General features: G+C 36.3%; 1 protein-coding gene across 1 annotated transcript in view; it reads right to left on the bottom strand.

Moving 5' to 3' along the window:
• The window catches only part of LOC101897834 (uncharacterized), a 95,666-nt gene that overhangs the window by 17,551 nt on the left and 55,114 nt on the right, over positions 1-23,001 (bottom strand). Inside the window, exons 6-8 of the mRNA XM_005190759.4 lie at positions 15,801-16,670; positions 11,837-12,201; positions 1,093-1,736 (exon numbers count right to left, since the gene is read on the bottom strand). Of these exons, the coding sequence (XP_005190816.1) occupies positions 1,093-1,736; positions 11,837-12,201; positions 15,801-16,670 (1,879 nt within the window). The remainder of the gene's footprint in view (positions 1-1,092; positions 1,737-11,836; positions 12,202-15,800; positions 16,671-23,001) is intronic.

Here is a 23,001-nt window from a genome sequence, read left to right as displayed (position 1 = left end):
TAGATTAAGTTTAGATTGGTCACCTTTGGCACGAATTATGGCCTTCAAGCGGCCAATGAAACCGTCACACGCTGCTCGAATGTTGCTCTGCGTATTTTTGCCTATTCCCGGCAAAGCGCTTGCTTAAGCTGTGTCGATCACCTACTTTTTAGTGTCAACCTAGCTTTCCAAAATACTCCAGACACAATAGTCCAACCGATTGGTATTTTCGCTGACCTCTTTGGCAAGTAAACAAACTGCGAATGAAACGAATGTTTTCTCATCGGAGAAAACCAAATTCGGCAGTTCACCCATACACATTTTTTACATCTTTTTTCTGTTGCGGTGTAAGTTCTTGCACTTTTTGGAATTTCAATGGCTTTATCCTGAGCTTATTTTTCAATATTTTCCGAATGGAACATTGCGATATTATCAGGTCATGAGCCATATTTTGTTACTTTTCGAACCATTTCTGCTCATGTTGTTGTTTTCAACAAGTATCACGATATCGAGCGATTCACATTTAAATGCTGGAGTGCTCTAACGATAGCCACTTGCGGTTTTCCAGCTTTTTTTTTCTGGAAAATTCTCACAAAAATGCTTTTGTACGCTTGTGAACAATACAATGAGCTGTGACTGGAATAATTTTAAAAGCTTTCGGGCGAGCGACTCAGATATGACAGCAGTTTGAAGTTGGTTGCAGTTTTTTCATCTCACCCTGCAGAAGATAACTATGTGATCCATTTTCATTATTTTATTTACTAGATAAATACAAAAAAACTTTCCCATCAGGACCACTGTGCGCATCTAGAATGACACAAATTCTTTTAAAGTTCAGTGACTTGATATTTCATCACACAACAGGAGGAAATAATCTTACTTTCCATTCAAAAACAAACAGAAAAAGAAACTTTTGTAATTTTTGGCAACGAAATTTTCGCTTTCCACTTATCTCTCTTGAACATCAAAATTTTGCCAAAAAAAACAAACAAATTGGAAAATTCTATGCCATTTCAAACAACACCTTTCTATGGAAGAAAAACCAAAGAGAAATCTCTCTGGGGTGAACAAATGCAATGCCAAGCTGATGGCATTTCGTTTGCAGCTACCTACCTCTTCCCTGTGGCCGCATCCAAGACGAAAGGTTCTTTCAAACGAGTTTTCAATAACCTTCCCAAACGAACCATGCGACCTACTTCCACCAGAAGTTTTTCACGTTCCACCAAATACTTGCGCAACAATTCGCTCTGCTGGTTGAGAGCCTTTTCGGCCAGTGCTGCACCGCAATCTTTGAGTAGTGTTGTTGTTGTTGCTGTTCGCTCATTTGTTTTTCGGCTTGCTGCCGCCATGGCTTTGCGGGACAATTGCCGCGAATGCAACAGCATGCATGGCGATGATGTTGTCATGTTGCGTGTCATTGTCGACGTTGTGGAGGATGGTTGGGGCGAGGCTGATTCACTGCTGACACCACTGCTGCTGCTGCGTTGTTGCTGGAGCAGCTGCAACTGTTGCTCCTGCAACATGGTGCGTAGCGTACGACGCAGATCCATCAGCTGCTGACAATAATCTTCGACACTGCGATGAAAGACAGCGGAGACGCGCAGTCGTGTCATGTGCTCCTGACTTATAGCCTGAAGACTGTGCCACGTCTTCTCTAATTGCTGTTGCATTTGTAATGCTTCGCTGATTTCCAGCTTGCAGGTGGTGCGCAACGTCTGCGATGCCTCCAGCAGTTGACAGCCGTACTGAAAGATACTCTGAAAGAAGAGAAAAGAAAAGAAGAGGTTGCTTGCTATTATTTCATGTTTGCGCTTAGAGTTTCGGTATTTCGTTTTTTGTGTTTCGAGCTTTTCCAAGAAGGGTTTTACAGTTGAGAGCACGTGCTTCAATTTTCGTTTTTGGTTTCATGAAAATGTTCATCATTCACTTGATATCGAATGTCATGTAGTTGTTGTTGTTGCCGTTGTGCATGGGGTCTTCTTACAAAGAATTGTACCTTTCACTAGCTGTACTCATCGGTAGATTTCAATTTTGAAATGCAAGAATTCTAATGGCCTTTTTGGTTGGTGTTACCCAAAAAAAGTGAAGGGGACGTGGAATGTATGACAAGTACATACATATGTATATTTTTGTATACATGAAGTCGCAATAATTACAAAGATCTTCCAGAAATTGAGACGGTGACGACAACCCTGTATGCACGATATTTTTATCTTACCAACATAATTATTTGAGACTAATACTAAAGTGGTGTCCGTTCGGAATTGCAATTTTCGACTTACGAAAAAAGGAAAATTGTGCTAGATTTGTGCTCAATTTCGCCGAATTTTTTCGAAATTCGCAAAATATTTCGGAGATATTTGAAAAAATCTGAGGGAAATGTAATTTTTGAATTTTTTTGTGCCATTAAAATTTTTCGATGTCTCTTACCAAATTCAAAAAAATTAAAATTTCGAAAGTATGTCAGTATTACAATGTTCGATTTTCGAAAAATTAACAGTCGTGCTAACTTGTGCCGTTTATTTTTTCTCAATATCTTTAACCGTTCTCGAGATATAACAAATTCGAAAAGAAAAACAATAAGGAAAGGTCGAAAGTTGGGGCCTATGATGCGTACTTAGTAGAGCTCATGTAGCAAAAAAGTTTATATTATGAAATTATGTGAAGTAGATCATACCAACTATGTACCAAATAACATTGCTGTATAGTGATAACAGATGACTTCGATAAGGATAGACCCATATTTCTTAGAGCTATAGCCGAGCCGAGTTCCACCAAATGGTAAAATTCGGTTGAATATGAAAAAATCTTTTCCATTTGGTCTCATATTATATGTATGGTGAGCAATAACCGTACAATCGGATGAAGATTTATATGTGAACTATAAAAATCTGAGCCGATCTCGATAAAATTTGGCAGATGTATTTTCGATCAGTATCAAATATCATTGTCGTGCAGTGTATATTACGGAGTAAATATTACGCATGTGAGGGACTTTAACATCAAATCGGAAGAAAAATACACATGGAAGCTAAAACTATATCTGAACCGATTTTCTTTTTTCCAAATTTCATGTACTTACTTCGAGACTAAATTCAGTCGAATGTACCAAACTTCAGGTCATTTGGACGGATATTGGCCATTTGATGCACAATTAACCCGACATTTTTGAAAATATATATATGGGAGCTATATCCAAATCTGAACCGATTTTGATACAATTTGGCAGAGGTATTTCTGGGCTGTATGTGATATCTGTTACCAAATATCATTGTTGTCGAATGCATATTACGAATGTGAGGGACTTAAACACCAAATCGGATGAAACATATATATAGAAGCTATAGCTATACCTGATCCGATTTTCAATCTGCTTGTGACCGAAAATTACATATGCAGGTCCATGTCTATATTTGGTATTTTGATAATTTTAGCGACATTATTCACCGGAATTATTTCCAGTTTTGAATTTGAAAATAGAAATGGGTTATGACAAAAATTGTATATACAGATCCAAGTCTTCGTATAGGCCGCAATATAACGGTAACTTCCTATTTTCGGTATTTTTATGATTTTAGCAGTATTTTTCAACGGAATTTTTATGCCCTCAGCCAAAGAGGCTATATGTATACCCTACAACATTTGATACGTCCAAAACGTGCATCATCGAAATGACAGTTTCAGACCCTGGGTCCCGTTTCAGGACATTTGGATTCGATCTAGCGATGTCCGTCCGTCTGTCTGGCTTTTGCGCACGATATGTTTCGAAGGGAGCATCCGATTTGAACCAAACTTGGTACATCGTAATATTTTTATCCAACAAAGATCGAGCTTGGTAATGGACAATATTGGTCCATTCCTTCTGGCACCTCCCCCAGAAAAGGTCATCATTTTATTTATTTTCCTGTACAGAAAGAGAAAGGATAATCCGATTTTGTTCAAATTTTGCAAATCCCAATATTTGCATCAATGCAATGTCAGGTGCGAAAATGGAAAATATCAACACATTCCATCAAGTACCTCTCACACAGAGGTTCAAAATTTTGAAAAAGTGCAACTCTTATAAAATAAGCAAAAACACCCCATTCTTTTCAAAATTTACAAATCCCAATATTTTTATTAACACAAGATTTGGTGTGAATATTATATCGGTCGATATATCGGTCCACACCTTCAAAAGGGTATAACATTTTGTACAGCCGAAAATGCGAAATAAGCATAATTTTACACTTCACACATTCCGATATTTATACCAACACAAGATATGTTGTTGAGATTGCAGATATCGGACCAGTACCTCTTTCACAAAGGGGTCAAAATGTTGAATAATAAAACGCTTATAAAATTCTAAATAAGCCTCCGATTTTTTCAAAGTTCACATATCCCAATGTTTTACTAATGAATGATACAAATCGGACCACTCCTTCTGCTACCTACCTCACAACAGGTCAACATTTTGAATAATTATATTTCTTATGCAATGTGAAATATGCATTCGATTCTCTTCAAATTTCACACATCCCAATATTTTACTAACACAAGATATGTTGTGAAGATGGGTTATATCGGCTCACTACTTCTGGTACCTCTCCCACAAAGGGGTCAACATGTTGAATAACTATGAAGCTTGACAATTTCTTTCAATTTTTCTATCAACACGTAATTAGAATTGCAGATTGAATATGTCAGACCACTCCTTGTGGTACGTCCCCCACAACGGGTCACCAGCTTTAATAACCAAAACGTTTATAAATCCGAAGTAAGCATCCGATTCCTTTCAAATTGCACACGTCTCAATATTTCTACTAATCCAAGATCTTGTGTGAAAATTATAGATATCGGATCACCCCTTCTGATACCTTCTTATACCTTCTCCATTAAGGGGTCACAATTCTCAATACTTATATCTCTCATAATTTGCAAAACAATTCAGCTATTCTTTTAAAACTTGGTAGGCAGATATATGATGTGAATATAAGGGTTTATCGGCTCACTCCTTCTGGTACCTCCACCACAAAAGGTCTAAATTTTGATTAACAATTATTCGCATAAACTTGAAAATAAATGTGAGATTCTCTAACAATTTTGCTCATCCCAGTCTTTTTTCCAGTAATAGATGAAGATAAATGCCTCTATCCACTATATCTGGTACCTCACGCACGTTTCTACATTTTCAAAAAATTAATACATAACTCATGAAAAGATGAATGATGAAAAGATGCCGATATACTTCAAATCTGGGACATGTATATCAGACCTAGTTCAGATACGAAATGGACAACATTGGCCCACTCCTTTGGGTAAGATGTCAACATTTTGAATGATCAAGTCACATACATTTAAACACAAGTCAACATATATTTAAATTAACGAACATTGGCTGAGGGTATCCATTCGGAGGGTATTCGGCAAAACACTTTTTATTTATTTATTTTTTTTTATTTATTTATTTATTTATTTTTTTTTTTTTTGAAAATTCCTTTCAAATGGTGAAGGGTATAAGGGTAATTTCTGCCCTTTTACTTGTCGTACATTTGAAATTCAGATTATGCCATTTGCAACTCGTAAAAGCAAATACGAAATTTTTGCATTTTTTATTTCGAATTTCAAATGGAATAATTCCAATTCAAATGATTCCTACAAATAAATTATTTCGAATTACATCTCAAAATAAAATGAAAAACTGTCATCTTCTTCTATATCTATAAAAGAGGAAAATGTTTGTATGTTTGTTTGTTTGTTTGTAATTTATGGACTCGAAAACCGCTGAATAGATTTTCCTGAAAATTTCCATATATACTGCAACATCGCCTGAAAGTAACATAGGCTATATACATTTTTGAATTTCCACTTGGAACTGGAGATATAGCATCAGAATCGGAGGTACCTCCCAAAAATTTAGATTTTATATGCACATATCTATTGATTGGTTGAAGATACAGTCTCCAAATTTGGAATACGTAACGGAATTTGGAACAAAAATAAGTTTGCCAGATTATATTGTAATCGGTTCAGATTTGGATATAGCTCCCATATATATTTTCGACCGATTTCGTTCATTTGATGCCTCAAACACAATATGAATGTTCGATTCCAATGAAATTTGGAATGTGTGACGGAATTTAATCCGAAAATTAATTTGTCAAATTATATTGAAATCGGTTCAGATTTGGATATAGCTCCCATATACATTTTCGGCCGATTTCATGTATTTGGTGGACCAAACACGATATGTATTCCCAATTGTAATGAAATTTAAAATAAGTAACGGAATTGGGAGCCAAAATGAATTTGTCAAATTATATTGTAATCGGTTCAGATTTGGATATAGCTCCCATATATATTTTCGACCGATTTCATGTATTTGATGCACCAAACACGCTATGTATGTTCGATTCCAAAGACATTTGGAATATGTAACGGGATTTTGATTAGAAAATAAATTAGTCAAATTATATTAAAATCGGTTCAGATTTGGATATAGCTCCCATATATATTTTCCGCCGATTTCACATATTTGATGCACAAAACACGATACGTATTTCAGATTCCAATGAAATTCGGCATGAGTGGCTAAATTTGGTACAAAAATAAATTTGACAAATTATATTCAAATACGCTCAGATTTGATTATAGCTCCCACATATATACTCAGCCGATTTCACATATTTGATGCACCCAAAGCGAGAGAGACAAAATCTGGCACCAGAAAAAATTGCCAAATTATATTGAAATCAGTTGAGGTTTGGATATAGCTAACATATATATTTCGGACGATTTCATATATGTTATGCACCAAACATGATATATATGACCGATACCAATGAAATTCAGAATGTGTGGCGGAATTTGGTTACAATAATAAATGTGACAAATGAATTAGAAATTAGTTAAGATTCGGATATAGCTCCCATATATATATTATCGGCCGATTTCATATATTTGACGCACCAATTTCTATGAAATATGAAAGGTGTGGCGGAGTTTGGTGTAAAAGTAATTTTTTTTTAAATTATATTTAAATCGGATCAGATTGGGATATGATTTTAATAAGAACCATTGACCCACAACGCCTTAGGCTAACACTAAAAAACAACACAGCAATTGATTTGAAATACGCTTATTACGGCGAAGTATGTTGTTATCTCGAATTCACTAATTGCAATAGAAATGCCACTCAACTTCAAAAGATTGCAGTTTACTGCACGCTTGGTATTTGCTATGAAAGAAATAAATCCAAAGGACAAACCCTTCGTGTATGTATGTCATGTTACTGATTTCTTATGGTTTTGGTTATTTATGCATTAAAGTAGTGCAATAATTTTTTCTTTAATTTTTAAATTTGTTTTTTTTAACCAACATATATTCGTAAATAAAATTTTGAATGCATATAAAATCAAAAGGGGTAGTGAAGCGCACCGGGTTCAGCTAGTTTCAGTATAAAATACGTAATTTTCAGTATAAAACACAGATATCTAAACACAATAGTCATAAGGCCTGCTTATAAATGACGACTTTTCGACAACATTTTGCCAAACTAAATTGTTAGACATACACACATGAAGGGGATTTCCCTCCTCCTCATAGTAAATATGCTCGTTTTTCCAATCGCATCTTTCCAAAGTTTCCTTTCACTCCCTAACAAATAACATATGTGATTTCCTGTCTCTTTGAAAATTATATCAACTAAAATCGGTAATTTCTATGGAACAGTTACTGAACCGTTGCATCGCTGACTAGTCATCAAACTAACTGAACATAATTTGCAGCCTTCCATAAACAATGCAATTATTATTGCAGAAAAATGTTACAACAATAACTACAAAACTCTTTTGAAGCTATTACCCAGAACAATATAACGTGGTGGTGTTGACCACAACAATGGTGCAACAAGTGCAACCACATCGAACCATCCGCAACACTGCAATGTGCATGAAAATGGAACTTCAAATTTGCACAGAGCTTAAATTGACCACACATGTGTGCATGACATGCCACCTTTGATAGAGAATATAATAGTATTTGTGCATTTTATCGATTTCTGGCTTAATGATTTATTTAAATAAATTATTTCTCATAAGTCCAACAAGTTAAATAATAGTCGGTTTTGCTGACAGATGTATACATCCAGCCTTGAGTTATGATTATTTAAACTGTTGGCCGTTTATGGGGGAGTTCCGAACGAGTTGGCCAATACTGTCCAATTCGTACCTGACCTAAGTCTGATATAAATATTACAACTTGATATGAGATATGTGGAAATTTTTGGAAAATGTTGAAATAGGCGTGACGTACCAGATATAGCGGACCGAAATATTCCATTTCATTTTATACATATAAAACCAGTAAAGAAAGTCTTAAAGTCGGGCGAGGCCGACTTTATGATACCCTACACCACTTTGCTAATTAAGTAGAGCTCCACATAACAATTAAAAGTTTTTATGGGAGAATTCAATCATACACGCTGTGATTATAATTTAAAGTTCAAAGGGCATTTATATCTTTCAAATTCGGAATTTTATTACCCATTTGGTGCACAATTAATTTGAAATCTGAACCGATCTCGATAAAACTTGGCACAGATATTTCTAAACTGTATTTGATATATTTCCCTGAATATCGTTGTTACGGAGTGCATATTACGGTTGTGGGTAACAAATATAACAAATCGGATGAATAATATACATGGAAGCTATAGCTATATCTGAACCGATCTTCACCAAATTTCACATACTACCTTCTAGACTCAATTCGGTCGTAAGTGCCAAATTTCATCCCATTTGGACAAATATTAGACGTTTGGAGCACAATAAAAGGTAAATCGGACGAAGTTATATATGGGAGCTATATCCAAATCTGAACCGATCTCGATAAAATTTAGCAAATGTATTTCTGAGCTGTATTTGATATATTTCCCCAAATATTGTTGTTGCATAGTGCATATTACGGCGGCGGTGGACAAAAATAACAAATCGGATGAACAATATATATGGGAGCTATAGCTATATCTGAACCGATTTTGATCAAATTTGGCATACATATTTTCAGGCCTAATTTGGGTGTATATGCTAAATTTCATATAATTCGGGCTGATATTACACGTTTGGTGCACAATAAAAAGCAAATCAGACGAAGATATATATGGGAGCTATATCTAAATTTTGACCGATTATCTCCAATAGGGTTCGTCCTTGGGCCAAACAAATGATCTGTGCAAAATTTCATCTGGATCGGGCAATAAGTGCGACCTGTACTTTGTTTACAAAAATACATGGACAGACGGACAGACGGACGGACGGACATGCATAAATCGACTCAGAATGTGATTCTATGCAGATCATCAAAAGGAACTATGGGTCTATCTCGTTTCTTTCTGCCTGTTACAAACAAATGCACAAAGACATAATACCCTGACCACCTTGTGGTGTAGGGTATAAATATTGGTATGTGTAATATATAAAAGAAATCGAACACTTATATCCTATTATATACGAAATCATAAATTCCCATAAATTATATATTCATATCAAATTTCCTGTTAAGAGAAATATTTAGATATAGCCAGTTGTATAGAATCGCCGACATGTTTCACAAGTTATGGCAGATATAAGTATTGGAAATTGTGACCCTTTGTGTGTGAGTTACCAGAAGAAGTGCGCCGATATATCCAATTTTCACAGCAGATCATGTGTTAGTAAAAATAATGGCATATGTGCAATTTGAAGAAAACCGGATGCTAATTTCGGAAACTATGATCGTTTGGTTAATCAAAATTTTTTTCAGGGGTAGGTACCAGAAGAAATGGTTTGTGTTGATGAAAATATTGAAGTCAGAATGGAATCGGATTTTAATTTCGAGTTTTATGAACTTCATTGTTATTCAAAATGTTGACCCTTTGTGGGGGAGGTACCAGAAGGAGTGAACCGATACATTCTATCATTACAGCAGATGAATGGTCCGACCTCTACCATCTTTATAACAGATCTTGTGTTGATAGAAATATTGAGATGTGCCAAGTCTGAATGGAATCGGATGTTAATTTCGCGTTTTTTGAACTCCATTCTGTACTTGATGGAGTGGAATGATATTGTATAGGATAGGATTTGGATAGTTGGAGCAAAATCGGATTATACTTTCTCATTCTGTGCAGTAAAAGATTTATTAATTTTTTTATTTATTTTTTTATTTTGAAAATTTTGAACTTTTATGGGTTAGGTACCAGAAGGCGGTCTACTCCTTCGTTTACTGCACAGAATGAGAAAGGATAATCCGATTTTGCTCCATCTTTGGAAATCTTAATATTTGCATTAGTGCTAGCTCATCTCCGAACTTGATGTAAGTTTGACGATAATGTTGCGATATACTAAGTTCGGACCAAATCGGATACTTCATGCGAGAGTTATCGTGCGCACCAGCCAGACAGACAGACGGACGGGCACCTCTAGATCGACTGCAAATATTCTGAAACCGATTTGGTATAAAGGGACTTAAGGTCTAAAACTAATACTTCGATGAGGCACGTTTTGGCCATAACAAGTAATAGCCGTAGGGCTGTGGGTATTGGGGCCTCTCTCATAATGGTTCCAAATTTAGAACTTTAGAATTAGTCCGATTGTCTTCAAATTTCACATATACCAATATTTGTATTAACACAAGGTCTAGTAGGAAGATTGGACATATCGATCCACTCCTTCTGGAAAAAAGTTTAAATTTTGATTAAGTATTCGCATAAACTTGGAAATATTTGTTTCCAAATGTTTTGCTCATTCTCCGTATTAGATGAACTGGAATACTTCTGTCTATATCTATACCTAGTACCTCATGCAGATCAGTCATTTGTCTGCAGACAGGTCAAGTTCGAAGATGGGATATATCGGTCCCGAAATCGTATGGTTCCCATATAACGGTACCCCAGATATTCAGTATTTTGATGATGGTAGCGACATTATTCACTGGAATTATTTCAATTTTTTTATTTAAAGTTCGTAATGGGTACTACAGTCTATGACAAAAATTGTGCATGCAGGTCCACGTCTTCGTATACCTATATCCAGCCGTATGGCTGTGGGTATGGGGGCTATAAGAAGACCTGGATCTGCATAAGTAATTTTTTGTCATGGGCTGTAGTACCGACTCCGAACCTCAAATACGAAATTTGAAGCAATTTCCGATGAGTAATGTCGCTAAGAATCATCAAAATACAGAATATTGAGAGGTGGACCGACATGGCTCAATTACGAACTAAACCTGCCTTCTAGCAAAATACACATGTGTGCCAAAATTTTAGCCTTCTATCTCAATTCATTCGAAAGACACCGTGATTACAACCGATAAACAGACGGACATCGCTAAATCGAGATAGAATTTTACTCTGAACCAGTATGTATACATATAGACTGTATGATCTATCATGAGTATTTCGATTAGTTACAAGCGGAATGACAAAGTTAATAAACCCGCCATAGAATGGTGGAGGGTATAAAAATAGTCGATTTACTATACACTATTCTAAAAGACATCATATTACAGCCAGACAAACCACTGATTAGTGGTCAAACAACAGAGCACTCCCATAAAAGCAAAGACATCAACTCAACACCAATAACTTGGAACTGGATCACAAACAAAATTCCCCCTTTGCAGTACCCTTCAACCATAAAACTGCCCCACAATTGTGGCAATCCGCCAATCCTATTGACTGAATTATCGCCATCCAACCGTTCAGGTGTAACCAGTATGACTGCATTGTTTTACCACATGCAAACACACACACACAGTCACACACGATCATACACATTCTACACTCGTATTCCTCCTTGCCTTGCTGTTGCAATCTGACACACCTCATGCTTCTTACCTTTCCAGTTTCCTGAAACGTTTGCAATTCATCCTTTTGCACCTGTATCTCATGGATGTTACAGCCCACATGCGAATGACACTTGATCATGACATTGTACAAATCGTCCAGCCATTTGATGGCCATTCGTGCATCCTGTTCGTAGGTGAAAATGTGTGTCAGCTGTTCCAAGGTGAGCTTTTGCAGTTCAACGCTGTCGCTGAATATTTTACGCCGCGCCAGTGTCGTGTCCAAAATTTCGCGGATATTGTAAATGTCGTCGCTGTAGTCGATGTGTAGGTCACGGCCAAGTGCATCTTTTACCGGCATCGATAGTATGTCGCTGAGTTTTTCGCCATCCTTGATCAGTTCACGTTCAATGGCAGCTAAACGAAAAAAAAGAGAACAATGAAATTTGAATTGAGACATTTTGAATTAATGAAAGGTTCGGGAAACATTGAAGGCGGTAAAGCCTTGAAGGTACGGGTTTGTCTGCGGCTCATTGATTTTAAAAGACCGTAGAAAGAGCAAAGCCTGTAATATGCCCAAAAGGGAATTGAAAATATTGTAATTTTGGGGTTGTGGTTTTATTGAATTTCTCATAGGGGTGTATTTTTGAGGGCCTGGAGCTTAACTATTGTTCTTTGCAATGACACTTTCGTAAAGAAGAGCTATGTCAAATGAAAAATGTTAAAAAGAAAATATTTTCCATTTTATATTTTCATAGAAGAGCATAGAATAAGAAAGCGATCTTGTCCCTAATCACCCTCCCCCTTCCAAAACCCACACCTTCCGGTACCTGCTCCACAAAGACTCACAATTTTCAATACTTATATCTCTCATAATTTGCAAAACAAGTCAGCCATTCTTTTAAATCTTGGTAGCCAGAGATCTGATGTGAATATAGAATTTATCGGCTTGCTTCCTCTGATACCTCCAACACAGAAGGTTTACATTTTGATTAAAAAACCAACATACATGGATGTATTTTTGATCAGCGTAAAATTATAAGACGATTTAGACCTGTCCGTCCGTCATTCCGCCCGTCTGTCTTTTGTATGAAGGCAGGTCAAGTTCGAAGATGAGCTATATCGATATTTTATAACCCCCATATAACCGTACCCCCCGATATTCGGTATCTTGATGATTGTGGCCAAATTATTCAATGAAAAATGCACAAAAGGAGTTCCTTCTGAGTACTTTACCCCCTGAAAGAGAATTGTCTATATAGGTTCACGATATCGTATATCCCCTATGTAAGCCCACCTCCCTATATTCGGTATTTTGATGATTTTTGCTACATTTTCAATCAAATTGTGTAAAAATCCATACTAGAAGTTCTTTCTAGGACGATTTTAGGAACATTATTCACCGGAATTGTTTTTAAATTTCATATTTAGAACTCGTAATGAGAACTGAAGACCATGACAAAAAATTGTGTATGCAGGCCCACGTCTTCGTATAGCCTCTATATAACGGTACCTCACAATATTCGGTATTTTAATGATTTAGCGATATTATTCACAGGAGTTGTTTCAAATTTCATATTCAGAGTTCGTAATGGGAACTATAGTCTATGACAGAAAATTGTCTATGGTCTATGTCCTCGTATAGGCCCCATATATCAGTACCTCCCCATATTCGGTATTTTGAGGATTTTAGATACAATATTCACCGTCATTTTTTGAAATTTCCTATTTTCAGTTCCTAATAGGTACTACAGCCTGTGACAGAAAAATATCTATGCAGGTCCAGGACTTCGTATAGCCCCGATATAATGGTACCTTCCTATACTCGGTATTTTGATGATTTTAGCAACATTATTCATCGGATTTTTTTCAAGTTTCGTATTTTGATTATAGTAATGGCTTATGAGAAAAGCTGGAATTTGAAAATTTTCGAAAAAAAAATAAAATCCGTTAAAAATTCTGTTAAAATCTTAAAAATGCCGAATATAGCCGTTATATTAGGGTATTTTTAGGATTTTTACAAAATTGTTAACGGATTTTATCGTTCCAAATGCTGGAGGGTATTCAAAGTTCGGCCCGGCCGAACTATTTTTACTGGGGCGGTGGGGACACTAATGTCAAAAGTGAGACAATAATAAAGTTTATACTTCAATATTATCTTCGAATAGGCGCCAAAGGGTCAACTCCAACTTTAACGACCCTAGGCGATTCCCTCATCGGGAAATGGAAGGCATCGGACGAATGCTCCATAATCTATATATGAAGAAGAAGTGAAATAGCTGACTGGAAATAAAGGTCCACACGAAGCGGCTGAAGCTAAAATCTAATTTTGCACGAGGATCAGTTTGATTTTTTTTTTTGGAAATTCGTATTAAAATGGTATTTAAATTTTAAAAATAGAAATAGAACCAGAGAAATTTTGTATGAAAATCAATGTTGGGAAGTAAGTTTGATATAAAAAGGTGGTTTTGGAAATATGTACCATAGTTATACCAAATGTACTAAATGGTACAATATTTTTGTTACAATTTCGTATTGGATGAATAGATAGTGCTGTTTACGTGTAGCCTGGACATATGGAGGTGGTTTTGGAAATGTGTACTATAATTCTACGAAAAGTACTAAATTGTACTACATTTGGTATTGGGTGAAGGGATAGGGACGGAATTTATATTGAGGTCTCTGTTGGTATCTGGAATTGAAATATGGAGGTGGATTCAGAAATGTGCGCCATAATTTTACGAAAAGTACTAAATTTGGTATTAGATGAAGGGGTTGACATAAAATGCTGAAATTTGCATATTTAAATTACTGATAGAATCTGGGTTCGGAAATGTATTTGTACGAAAAGTACAAAGTCGTACTAAAATCGGTATTGGGTGATGGAATAGAGTAATCCTGAATTTTTATACGGATGTCAATGTCTGTGTCTGTGGTTGGGAGAAGAAGCTTGTTTTGGATATGCGTACTACAATTGTTCGAAAAGTACTAAATAGTACTAATTTTGGATCACTTGTGTCTAGACTGTTTTGGAAATGCGTACTAAATTTGTTATTGGGATTATTGGGAAGGGATAGATCTGATATTCTGGTATTTGATATTGAGCCCTTTTTGGTCTTAAGGGGTGTGCATATATGGTGATATGTATTGAATCCTATCCTTAGTCGATTTATGAATGTCTGTCAGCCTGTCCCTCCGTCTGTAAATTAGTTTTGGTACTAAAAGTACAAGTCCCATATATTGTCCAATTGTATCCCAATTTTATTTTTTTTTTTTTTTTTTTGAAGCTCCTGCAAAAGCTCCCACATACCTTAGAAATACCTTTGCCGAATTCTGTCAAAATCGCTTTCAATTAGGATTAGCTCTCCTAAATACTCCTCCATAATTTTATGTATGTGATGCACGATGCTATGATTTTCCAATTTGCTTGAATTTTTAATATACCAACAAGTTCTGACTATAACAAAGTCTGCCAAGCTTGGATCAAATCGATTCCCATATAGCTATAACTTTCATACTTATGTTTCATCCGATTTTATATTAGTGCCCAATGATACTCTATAGCAAAAGTACGAGAGGTCACATACAGCCGAAAAAATACCTCAGAAAAATGTAGTGGAAATCGATTCAGATTAAGATATTGCACCCAAGTATTAGTTCCTTTGGAGTTCAAAGTTCAATCGCTCTAAGGCCATTACACCCATTCAATGACGATCAAAGTTGGTACTATTAACCTTACACAAATTCTCTATATGGACGTATATTAGTTACGCATAGAACTGCTAAATATGCGCAGATACGTAGGGTATAATCGGCCCGACCGACTTTAATCCCTGTCCTACTGGTTATTATTCTTTTTGTTTACAACCACAAGAATTTGAGTTATTTTTGAAATGTTGCCCCAGTATTCCTCTTTCTTTTTTTATTTTAAATTGTTCCTTTCTTTCAAAGATCTGCCAAACCTCAAGAATTCAAACAATTAACCGCAAAATATACATACTCCATACTCCACTTACCTAAACTTTGTTGGGAACTCTTCAGCTTTTGCAGTGTACTGGTAGCTGCTGATAAATCTTCGATTTTATTACCGCTACCCATGACTAGGGACTCGAACACCTCCGTGGTGCGCTCAAAGTATTCGCTTACCAAACGATAAAATCTCAACGAAGTAATGAGAATATTGCGTCGCCGCTCCAAGCGAGTTGCAAACGAGCGACACACAAACTGCATGAATTCCTTCTGCGGCAATAGGTCACGATAGCCGGGCGTATCCTTGTTCCCAGCATACGAATCGATTTTGTACAATAGCTCGGCATAAAAACCATATGTCTCGCGGCATTCCAGCTCCAACTTGTCGTGAGCTGCCCTCAGCTGTTCGCATGCCTTGACATCACAGCCGATACTCGTTTGACGATTGAGCTTTTGTTCGGCGGTATTTAAAATCCAATTGGTTACAAAGGCCACCCCCTCCTCCAGATGGGCCACTTCTCTGGCTTCTCTCACCGACTGCAACAGCTCCAGCCAGGCTGTGCGCACGTCTGTCTGGCGTTTTTCGATTTCGTTTAGACGCATTTCGATACGTGCCCGTTCACAATTCAAGTCGGGTGGCAATGGCAACTTGTGCATTGGCGATGTTGTGGTCGACGCTGCCGTTGCAGGTGTGTGCACGACACTTGCTGCTACTGCTGTTGCTGCTTCGTAATCCAATGTTGTTGTTGCTGCTGCTGCCGTTGAGGTCGTTGTATTTGTTGGGGTCGGTTTTGCTTTGGTTTTATTTGAAGTTGTGGTTGTTGCATTGGCACTGGGCATTGTTGACGTTGTTGTTGTCGTTGGAAATGGTGCAGTGGGGGCATAGATTTCATTGAAACGTGTTAAAATACGATTGCCTACAAAGAGAGAATTTGAAATGGTTAGGAGTTTCGGGTTAATGAAATATTTAATTTTATTGTTGTATGTGTGTGTTTTTTTGTCGTTGTTGCTATGTTGACTTTTGTGGCAATCAAATAAATTTGTTGTTGGCCTCTGGCCAGAGAAACTCCATGTGTAGCTGAACTTTCTTTTTCTTCTGCCCGTATTTCCATACCAGTTTCCTATTCACATCATTTGGCCAGTCTTGGAGGAAATGTGATTGAAAGTGTTAAGCTTGATCATTAGAGCATTACAATCTTGGAATTAAGTTATTAACGTCGGTTAAGCAAGAGAGGATTTTTTTATTTAAAGACTGCTATGAACTGTTTGCAAGCTGTCTATGGGGAACTTCTTCCAGGCTTAGTTCGTTAGTATGTGCCAAATTTTCATTTAATTCGGGCTTATATTAACCATTTGGTGTTCAAAAAAACTTAAAATCGGATAAATATAATATGGGAGTTATATTCAAATTTGCTATAGCTTTAGGAGCTATATTTCATTTAGGTATATTCTGGATCAAAGTAAAATTCTAAGACGAATTAGCGATGCCCGTCTGTCTGTCCATTGCTCCAGCTCCAACTTGTCGTGAGCTGCGAACGAATTGAGATAGAAGGCTAACATTTTGCACACATGTGTATTTTCCCAGTAAGTAGTTTAAGTTCGAAAATGGGCTATGTCGGTTCACGTTTTCGTATAGCCCCCATATAACGGTGCCTCCCGATATTGGATATTTTGACGATTTTAACGACATCATTATCCCGAATTGTTGGAATTTTCGCTTTCGAATTTTGGAATGGATACTGCTGTCTATGTAAAAAACGTCGTATGCAGGTTCACGTCTTCGTATAGCTCCCATATAAACCTCCCGATAATCGGTATTTCGATGATTATAGCGACATTATTAACCTGAATTGTTTTAAATTTCGTATTTGAAGTTCCTAATGGGTATTATAGTCTGTGACAAAATTTGCTATGCAGATCTAGGTCTTCGTATAGCCTCCATATAACGGTACCTCCCCATATTGTGTATTTTTATAATTTTGGCGACATTATCAAACGAAATTGTTTCAAATTTCGTAGTTGTATTTCCTAATTGGTACTACAGCTTGTCATCGAAAATTGTCAATGCAGATCTAAGTCTTCGTATAGCCTCAATATAACGGTCCTCCCCATATTCGGTATTTTGATGCTTTTGGCGACATTATCCACCGGAATTGTTACAAATTTCATATTTGAAGTTTCTAATACAGCCTGTGACAGAAAATTGTCAACGCAGGTACAGGACTTCGTATAACCCCGTACAACGGTACCTCCCTATATTCGGTTTTTATACCCTACACCATAAGGTGGTCAGGGTATTATGTCTTTGTGCATTTTTTTTTATAACAGGCCAAAGGAAATGGGATAGACCCATAGATCCTTTTGATGATCTGCATGGAATCACATTCTGAGCCGATTTATGCATGTCCACCTGTCCGTCCATGTATTTTTGTACACAATGGACAGGTCGCATTTATAGTCCGATCCAGATGAAATTTTGCACAAATAATTTGTTTGAACTAAGGACGAACCCTATTGAAATTAGAGATAATCAGTCAAAATTTAGATATAGCTCCCAGATATATCATCGTGCGACTTGTTTTTTATTGTACACCAAACGTGTAATATTAACCAAGATAGAATGAAATTTTCCACAAACGACCGAATTAGGCTTGAAAATAAGTGCGCCAATTTTAATCGAAATCGGTTTAGATATAGCTATAGCTCCCATATATATTGTCCATCCGCTTTGTTATTTTTGTCCTCCGCAGCTATAATATACACTCTGTAACAACGATATTTGAGGTCATAAAAAATATAATTCAGAAATACCTTTGCCCATATGTAGAGAGGGTAAGATGAAAAAACTGCAACCAACTACAGACTGCTGTCATTCCTAAACTACTCCAGCATTTAAATGTGAATAAATCTTTTGTGTCTCGTTCCATCGCTCGTTACCGTGATATTGATAGCGTAGCCCGACGTCAAGGAAGTGGACGGAAGAAAACAGCACCATCAGCAGAAATGGTTCGAAAAGTAAAGAAGCGACTTGATCCAAAACCGCGTCCCAGTGGCCGAAAAATGGCTCGTGAGCTGAACATATCGCAATATTCCATTCGGCAAGTATTGAAAAATGAGGTCGGGGTAAAACCATTGAAATTCCAAAAAGTGCAAAACTTACACCGCAACAGAAAGAAAATAGACTCAAAAGAGGTAAAGAGTTACTTCGCTTGGCCGAAAGTGGTGAACTGCCAAATTTGGTTTTTTTCCGATGAGAAAACATTCGTTGTCCAGCAGTTTGTAAACAAACAAAATGATCGTGCTTACTTGCCAAAGAGTTCAGCTGAAAATGTGCATCTTCGGTTGGCCATCAGAGTTCAAGCGCCGGCCATGGTGATGGTGTGGGCTGCCATAACAGCCGATGGTTGCTCTCTGCTCGTATTAATCGACAGTGGCATCAGAATAAATACCGGAGGGTGTATTAAAGCCTTGGGTACGTAAACTTTTTGGGCGCAGATCTTGGACATTCCAAGAAGACTCAGCACTCAGCACGCGCCACCCAAGAATGGTTACAGAATTAGGTTCCTCACTTCAATTTCTGCACACAATGGCCACCAAAATCCCCGGATACCAATCCGTTGTGTCCGGAGTATTTTGAAAAGCAAGGTTGGCACTAAAAAATACAAAATTGTCGATTACCTCAAGCAAGCGCTTCGCCGGGAATGGGCCAAAATACCGCAGAGCATCCGACATCTTTGCTTTCATTTAATAAAATTTAAAAAAATATGTAAAAATTATGGCGTTTGACTTTGTTCTTTTATCTCACCCTGTATACACCTTATGGGTTCTCCTATGAAATGTAGAAATTAAATTATACAATTTTCGAAATAAAAGTGGAAGTACAAATAAGACCTTTGCAAAAACAAAACACAGACATTATGGCTCCAATCAAAGCCCAGAATTCCATCTCAATACTGGAAACCCACATCTTCCAAAACATAATTTTTTGAGGCCAAGTTTCGGTTTCATTCATTAAAAAGACAAAGTAAATAAACGATTTAAACCGAAATAGTAGTTAACGATGTTTTTTGGTGAAAAACCAATATATTTTTTGCCACATTGCCTCGCCTCGGGCCAACCAATTAGAAATCTTAATTATATGTCTACGTTTCGTATTGTAATTTTTACGTCTTGAATTCATGGCAACAAAATCACGCTTCTTACCTATTTTTGGAATGTTTTAGCGAGGTGTATAACAAATGAATTCCAAAGATATTATTTGCCAAGAATTTGCAGAACACTAAAAAAAGGCCAACAAAGTAACAAAACAAATGTTACCTTGATTTGGGTTGTTTTGTTTTTTCCATAGATTTCTTGCGTTTTGTGTGCCATTTCAAACATCATTTACCTTGCGGCATTCGCCAATGCTGACTTGTTTGCAATTTGTTTGGCGACTCGTTGACGATCTTTGCTTTTTTTTGTGGCAACAGTTTCCAGTCTATCCAAACAACGACAAGAAAACCTACAGCATTTTAGCCCCTCCATTCTATTGCTCGCCTTGACGTCCATTCCCCTTTGCCTTATTTAACGCCGAACAAACAGTAAACGTCTTGCCCGGCCATTTCGAGCGAAAACACGTTTTCTGTGATGAAAAGTCATCAACTCAAGTAAATATGTATGTAATACCTACATATCTATGTATGTTCATGGATAAGGTGTTGTTGGCTCGCAGCCCGTGCCAATGTTGTTAAGTACTCCCCTTGTCACATATTTTGTGTTGATAGTTAAAAATTGTTGTAATGCGACATGTTTGATGGCGTTGCAATTGTAAAACTTCACAAAAGGTTGCCAGCATAATTATTATTTTTCAACATATTTCTACCGAAATATAACCAAAATGGCCAAATATAGCCAAAAATGACAATTAAACGACATAAGCATTTTGGCGTTCAAAAATAAATTATGAGGCAGCAAACGAAAATTTAACAAGTAGAAAAGCAGTAAGTTCGGCCGGGTCGAATTTAGATTTTTTTTAAATAAAATTCGTTAAAAATTCTTAAAATCTTTAAAATACCGAATATAACCGTTATATTGGGGTCTATACGAAGACGTGGACCTGCATAGGCAACTTATGTGATAAGCCATTACAATATTAAAATACGAAACTTGAAAAAAAAAATAGATGCATAAAGTAGGCAAAATCATCAAAATATCAAATATAGGGAGGAATCGTTATATCGGGTCTATGCGAAGACCTGGACATGCATAGACAATTTTCTGTAAAACTTATTTGGAACTTCAAATACCAAATTTCAAACAAATTCGGTTCCTATTGTACCTAAAATCCTCAAAATACCGAATATGGAGAGGTTCTGATATTTGGGGCCTATACGAAGACCCGGACCTGCATAGACATTTACTTTCATAGACTGAAGTTCCCATTAAGAACTCTAAATACGAAATTTAAAACAACTCCGGGAAGAATGTCGCTAAAATCATCAAAATACCGAATATTGGGAGAAACCGGCTATACGAAGCGCCTGCATACGCAATTTTTTGTCATAGGCTGTAGTACCCATTACGAATTATAAATACGAACTTTGAAACAACCCCGAATAATGACCCTAAATTCGTCAAAATATCGAATATCGGATGTACCGTTGTATGTGGGCTATAGGATAATGTGGACCTATATATACATTTCTCTTCCAGGGAGTAAAGTGCTTAGAAAGAAATTCTAATATGGATTTTTAGACAATTCCATTGAAGAATGTATCTAAAATCATCAAAATACCGAATATAAGGAGGTACCGTTAAATGGGGGATATACAATATATATAGACAATAGTCTTCCAGGGTGCAAAGTACTCTGAAGGAACTCCCTTTGTGGATTTTCACACAATTTCATTGAAAAATTGGCTCAATCATCAAAATTCCGGAACTAAAGTAGCTAATTCCTGCCGTGTAAGGCCCCCATATAAAGGTACGAAAGTTTGGGCTTTTATAGATTTATTTTCTGGCATAGAAAGTAGTACCCATTGCGAACTCTTAAATTCCAAATTTGAAATAATTCCTGTGAAAAGTAGAGCTTAAATCACCAAAAAATCCATTACAGGGAGGTGCCGTTATATGGGTGTTATACAAAGACATTGACCTGCATAAACAATATTGTGTCATAGGAGGTAGTATCCATTACGAACTCGTTATTTTGGTCAAACGGATAAATATAATCATTTGGATCCTTGATATATGTAAGATTTATTTATGAAATTTGAACTATAAGTGTACTAAAAAACACTAAATTTCGCACTATTTGGTATAATGTGAACGGAGGTTTGGGTTTAATATAGAGAGATGGTTTTGGAAATGTGTATTATGTGCAAGAACTGCACTAAATGGTACCAAATTCGGTACGAATTACGATTGGTTAAACGGAAGGACCTATAATTGTAAAATGTTGATATTGGATCGCCATTAGTGTTTTGGGTTGATATTTGAATTTGTTTTTGAAAATATGTACTATGAAAGTACGACAAATGCTTAATGGTACTAAATTTAGTATTGGAGAATAGGATAGAATTGGAAATCTGAAATGTTGTAGTAGGCTCATTTGAAATATATATTATATAAGTGAGATGAATTTGAAATATATAAAATATAATCATACATTACAAATGAAAACAAGTAAAAAACTAATAAGTTCGACAGGGACGGACTTTTTTATAACCTTCCCAATGATATATACATAGTCAAAATGAGGACACAATTTTTTCGTTAGGCTGTTAGACACACATTAGGAACTTTAAATAAAAAATATCAGACAATTCCGTGGAAAAAATTGGGAAAATTTCTCAGAATACCGAATATGATATCGTTATATAGGAGATATACCACACATATATTGACAACCTTCAAATAGATAATACCGTTGAAAAATGAAGAGGTACTATTATGTGAGGGCTATACGAAAAAAATTGACCGATATAGAACTTGATCTAAGTTCAGAAACTTGTTAGAGAGAATTTTAGTTTTCAATTTATGTGTTCTTTTAATTAATACATTCTCTTTAGGGTAAAATATCACACATAAATCCACTTAACATAAATTTATTTTTCCACATATGTTAGTCTCAAATAAAATGTTACGCACGTGGCAACACTATCTGTCACTTAACAAATGATTTTACAGAACAATAAACACCATGGGGAGTGTTTGTGAATTGCTGTGTAGCTTGGAGACTACGCGAATGCGTACAGTAATTACATGAAA

The sequence above is a fragment of the Musca domestica genome, unplaced genomic scaffold (genome assembly GCF_030504385.1).
Source record: "Musca domestica strain aabys unplaced genomic scaffold, Musca_domestica.polishedcontigs.V.1.1 29, whole genome shotgun sequence".
In the NCBI taxonomy this organism is placed as follows: Eukaryota; Metazoa; Arthropoda; class Insecta; order Diptera; family Muscidae; genus Musca; species Musca domestica.
The sequence above is the reverse complement of the archived record's forward strand: the minus strand, read 5'-3'. Positions and strand labels throughout refer to the sequence as shown.